This window comes from Lepisosteus oculatus, chromosome 5 (genome assembly GCF_040954835.1).
Source record: "Lepisosteus oculatus isolate fLepOcu1 chromosome 5, fLepOcu1.hap2, whole genome shotgun sequence".
Classification (NCBI taxonomy): Eukaryota; Metazoa; Chordata; class Actinopteri; order Semionotiformes; family Lepisosteidae; genus Lepisosteus; species Lepisosteus oculatus.
This window is the reverse complement of record NC_090700.1, coordinates 33,460,446-33,465,944: the sequence shown is the minus strand read 5'-3', so window position 1 is coordinate 33,465,944 and position 5,499 is coordinate 33,460,446. Positions and strand designations below refer to the sequence as shown.

Here is a 5,499-nt window from a genome sequence, read left to right as displayed (position 1 = left end):
AAAGTTACACAGCCAGTATTTGAATAACTGTGTAGTGTTGAAAGCCGTTAATAGTGAGTCCTGTTAATCAGATAACTTAACTGGGATATGTCTAAATCAACAATAGCTGCACTGCATTATTATCTAAGTTCAGGAAGAACACAGAGGAGATATTAACTGTCAACAATTAATTTACTTCTCTCTGATTTCAGTGAGCAGTCATCATGTAGTATTACAGATCATCTTGGTGGAAATTCCTAATCTGGTGTTCAAGTTACATCAATTAGTGTAGAGCTGATTGGAGTCATTTGGTCTAAATTATTGCATGGATCATTGATAGGGAGTTTCTTCCAAAAAATTAATTTACTTAAAATAAAAAAATGAAAACCCTCTTTTATTTTACCAAAGTGTGAAGTTCTGGCAATCAGCCTCATAAAGTATCTTTACCTTTTCTTTTCTAAATGGATACACTTTCCAAAAGGTCTAAAGCTTTAAAAATGGTTATATTGTATACGAGATGGTAAAAAAGACAAAGGAAATTGATTATTGTAGCAATAGATTTTGAAACAAAATAAAAAATGGGAATCAATGCCTTATTAAGACTGCATTCATTAGGGTTTGGGTAATTTGTGTACAGTGCATTACATTTTATTTAACTCTTTTTGCTTGAAAGAACAAAGCTAGGGTCCTCCTATCTTTTAAAAGACTGTGTCACTATTCCTTGAACCAAACCGCCCCAAAACCCCCCAAGAGATCAAGAATGAAAAGAGATGTAAAGTTTGGATGTGAGGCAACAGCTAAAAGTGGGATCAGGTTTCTCTGGGCTTCTCTATATTTAACCCAGTGATCTAATGCCAAGCAGAGGGTTTAAATGCCACCAAACAGTTGGTGTGAGCAGTTGTTTTCCACAGATCCTGTGAACACGAGCACAAATTTTCAGACCAGCAGTGGCGAGGAGTGGAGAGTGACCTTGCACTGGCCAGAAAAATGGAGCTTTTTGAGACCAACCCTTATTTCTTTCCCGATCAGAGGTTCTATGAAGGAGGTGAAAATTTTTTCCCCACCCGGCTGCAAGGTGCTTTCGATCAAACTACCTACCAGGAGCGACCAGTGATGGGACTGTGCTCTGACAGCAGGTTACTGTCCGGCACGGGCCTGGAAGACAAGGTGTCCCCAGCGGCCAGCCTGTCCCCTCAAGAGCACTGCCCCGGCCAGTGTTTGCCTTGGGCCTGCAAAATCTGCAAGCGGAAATCCGTCACCATGGATCGCAGAAAAGCTGCCACCCTGAGGGAGAAGAGGAGGCTGAAGAAGGTCAACGAGGCTTTCGAAGCGCTTAAGCGGAGCACTCTCATGAACCCCAACCAGAGGCTCCCTAAAGTAGAGATCCTGCGCAGTGCGATCCAGTACATTGAGAGGCTGCAGGCGCTGGTCAGCTCCCTGAACCAGCAGGAGAGAGAACAGGGTGGGCTCCACTACAGGGGCTCTGGCTCCCAGAGGGTAAGTGAATGAAGCAGAGAGGGAGGTCCGGCTGTCAAAGCAAGTGCACCGTGCAGGGTGTGTCCTGTCACTGACCTGCAGTACTCTGATGTTACTGAGGGGGTTACTGTAAACAAAAAATAAATAACAACAAAAAGTCTAATGGTAATCACTACCTTGTATGGTTTGACTAGTCCTTTCAGCAAGGATCAAGTTTTAACAGCTTTCTACAAGTATCAACAACAACAATAATTATCACTACTGTAACTCAAAAAAACATGTTCAAATGTACAATGTCTCTGGCTTTGATGAAATAGAATCTATTTCAGTGGGTTAATGGATTTAGATTTACTAAAATTTCATTTAACTATCCATTTGCAATGCACTCTACATTGGTGTTTTGAGTATTATTTTAATTGTAAAGTATTTTAAATGTTATTTTAAGGTATTTTTTTAAACTAACACCAATTGTCCTTAAGGAATGAAGGCTTGAGAAATCCAACAATAAGATCTGAGTACATGATCTCAAAAGAAATATGGATTTTTAAATAACAGGGCTACAAGCACACAAGATGATCATTGTTTTTTTCTTACACCTGAAATTACTGTCTTTTACCTTTACATTAGTCTCAGTCTTATTTCACTTTGTATTTATTGTAAACAGTACTCCCAGACCTCCTCACTGGTGCACAGACATATCTAATTAAAAAACATAAACCTTTGACATATTTTCCCAACTTTAGTGTCACTAAATTAAGACCTACAAACAAGTCTGATTATCAAGCCCTTAGAGAGCTGAAACCTAAAGTATAAATCAACTATTTAGTTTAAAAGAGAATAGCTAAGCAAGAAAACATTGGATCTTTAGCAGAAAATGATTACAACAACAGATATGGCAGTGTTTAGATGCAGAATATTTAAGAACATGTTTAATAACAAAGCATATTTAATAATAGTGTTTGGTGTCATTACAGCATCAGTGCCAGTGTTTTGAATGACAGTTCTCCAATTGTAAACGTTTTGGGTTTAAGAGTAATTAGCCTTTTGTTGTAGTGTATGCAATTATTTTATTGGAAACCAAATGTAACCACCGGAAGACACTTTTTTATACTGGAAACATCATACAATTTAAAAAATTCAATGTATTTACCAGGTCTGAGGGACAGCACATATTTAGACAAGCAAATAAAAAACACTGGTCCTGTCCTGTACTGTGCCTCCTTAATAGGCTAAGGAACGTTTTTCAAAAGTGCCAATAATTATCTTAGACTTTATTATTCAGACCATAAAAATAAAATGAAATAGAATATCAATATTAATGAACAAGTACTATTTTCTACACAATCTTTTCAGTAGTAACATTGTTCAGGACACATGTTTTAAAGCAGATGTGTAGTATATATTATAGCTCTGCATATTGTTTTTTATACTATGTGTTGTTGTAGAATTAAGTTAAAATCATTTTTTTTTATTTATATGTGTATGAAGTTTGAATGACATAATGTTGTCTTTATCTTCTATTGCAAGCCAAGTTTTAACACATACTGTAAATACAACACTTTTTATTCAGTTTCACTTGACACTATGCTATCTAAACCGACTTATTTTAAAAAAAAATAGCATACTAATTTAGTATGGACATACATTTCATCTGCCTGGCAAAGAGCCCTGGATTCCCGCTTGTTCTGAGAAACCATCACAAAACTAACAAATAATTGCAAATGTTTTACCCAAAAAATTAAAGACCTGAAACCCATAATCTACAGTATATGAGCTAATTTTATAAGGATAAAGATCTTTATATTTTCAGGAAACCTCCCAGACAAATTCAAGACAAAATGAAAAAAAAAACAGTTATATGAGTCTTATTGGTTGATAAGGTAAAAGTTCCAGTTATTCTTTGGGGAGGAAGGTCTTGCTTGTACTTGCTTGTGTGATATAGTGCTTTGTTTCAGCCAACCCTTAGCTGTTTACGTCCAGTGAATGAAACTGACATGCCTGACTGTGTGATGTCAATGTGTTCCTGGCGGCAGGTGTCGTCTTCCAGTGAGCAGGGCTCTGGCAGCACCTGTTGCAGCAGCCCGGAGTGGAGCAGCCCCTCAGATCACTGTGGCCACGCATTCAGCAACAACCCTGAGGGTAAGGCAGCAGTTACGCAGCCTGTGGGCGTGACAAGGGTGTGCTAGGAGCTTCCTACTGCAGGCATTTATTCTACATGGATATCTCTCGAGCTTTTCTGTTAAGGTCATTTTGAACTTACCAAAAACAAAACTAGAGCATTCAAGCCTCTCATTTTCAAGGGTATTCTGACTAAGCCAGGAAAAAAAAAAAAACATCACATATTAACCAGGATTATTTTTTTGTACGTTCTCCTCTCATTTCCCTGTTTTATAGAAATGTAAAAAACATTTCTAAATTTTACTTGAAAATAAATAAAGAACTTGTCAGGGATGCAGATGTTGTTAGGAGTTTGATGTCTAATTCCTGCAAGAAAAAGTGAAAAAAAAACAACTAAATTGAAATAGAAATGTTCTCTAAATGTCAATGATATTACTGTATAATCATTCAACATACCAACATATTGGTGAAAGAAAATACTGCTGCTAACCAATAATTATGATATAAGAAAACAGCAACAATATGGTAGAAGCTGACAATACATTAGTATAACTGAAGCAAGCTTTGTACTAAACTTATTATTAAAGATGGAACATTCTTGTTTTATAGCTTACAACAAATAATTAGGATTTTGAATATAATGGTAATTAATCCATGACAGGCAAAAAGCGCTGGATTCCTAATTGTTCAGGGACTGAATTATGCCAACAAATGAGAATGAAGGATGTTTTGCTTACTAGCTACTGTATGGCTGTGTCCCTTATCTGGATACAAACACCACTGGGGAAGCTGTAAATGAGGGAAATGCAGTTATTTAAAAATGAGGCAAGTGCTGAATTCCTACATTTTTCAGAAAACATACCTCCGTTTATCATGTATTACCATCAAAACAGCACACTAAACAATTTAACAAGCCTAATCTTATGTCTGCTGGTTTTTTTGTCGATGCCACAATTTTTCTCTTAATCACACTTTACCCATCATCCTTCCATGGTACACATACACACATGTAATGTGCAACAGCTCCTTTTCCTCAATAGGCATGTTTTAAAAATAGTGTCGTTTATTCCTTCTTAATTGAAGACACAAGAATTGATCATTGTCACCCACAACACAGCCTTGTGAATTCAGTCATTCCTTGAGTAGCTGATAATTTCTTGTACTATGTGTGTGATATAATTGTGCTACAGAGCACAATTAGAAATAAGGGAAAACAGCTAAATGAGGACACATCCTCATCATATTTTTTATACTTGATATTTTTATATTTTTTTAGACCTTCTTAATGAAGACTCTTCGGAACAACCCAACCTTCGGTCTTTGAGCTCCATAGTGGACAGCATTACTGTGGAAGGCACAGCGGTCACCTACCCAGGGGATATTTCCAAATGAGAGCTTTGACGGAGCCGAACACAAATCTTCCAAAGAACCAAAAGCACTCCTGAGAGTCAAGAACCACAAAACATGTCAAATCATGACTTAGTGGTTTCCTTGTACAAAATGTGTGGTCCATTTTTTATTTTATTTTATACGTATAGATATGTGAAGTGAGAGCTTTAACGATTCTAACAGCTCTTTGCTCCTTAACTTAATATTGATGAGTTGAGATCATCCTTTAAAGCATTTACCTTTTGGTCTTGCATTTTATTTGTGTGTGTTTTGCTTAAAATGAATGGTTATTCATGTGGGGCCAATATTTTATACTGCAGTTTGACCAATTTTTGCTTAACTTAAGCTAGAAATGTGGAAGAAAGTGATGTAAATATGTGTCTTTTTTACAGAGTGGATTTGCTATTTTATTTTTTTTGTTAACTTATTTTGGATTTTTATAATAAAGACTGATGTGTATTTGTATTTTCCAAGTGTCTTGTTTCTGTCTCTGATTATGTTCAAAAGAAATTAAACTATGTTTCATTGTCAAGCCTC

General features: G+C 36.4%; 1 protein-coding gene across 1 annotated transcript; it reads left to right on the top strand.

The window, feature by feature from the left end:
• Positions 1 to 850: 850 nt before the first annotated feature.
• myog (myogenin) lies at positions 851 to 5,445 on the top strand. Its single transcript, XM_006628318.3, has 3 exons — positions 851 to 1,476; positions 3,489 to 3,594; positions 4,850 to 5,445. The coding sequence occupies exons 1-3, from the start codon at positions 967 to 969 to the stop codon at positions 4,963 to 4,965; spliced, it is 732 nt and encodes a 243-aa protein (XP_006628381.1). The 5' UTR covers positions 851 to 966; the 3' UTR covers positions 4,966 to 5,445.
• Positions 5,446 to 5,499: the final 54 nt, after the last annotated feature.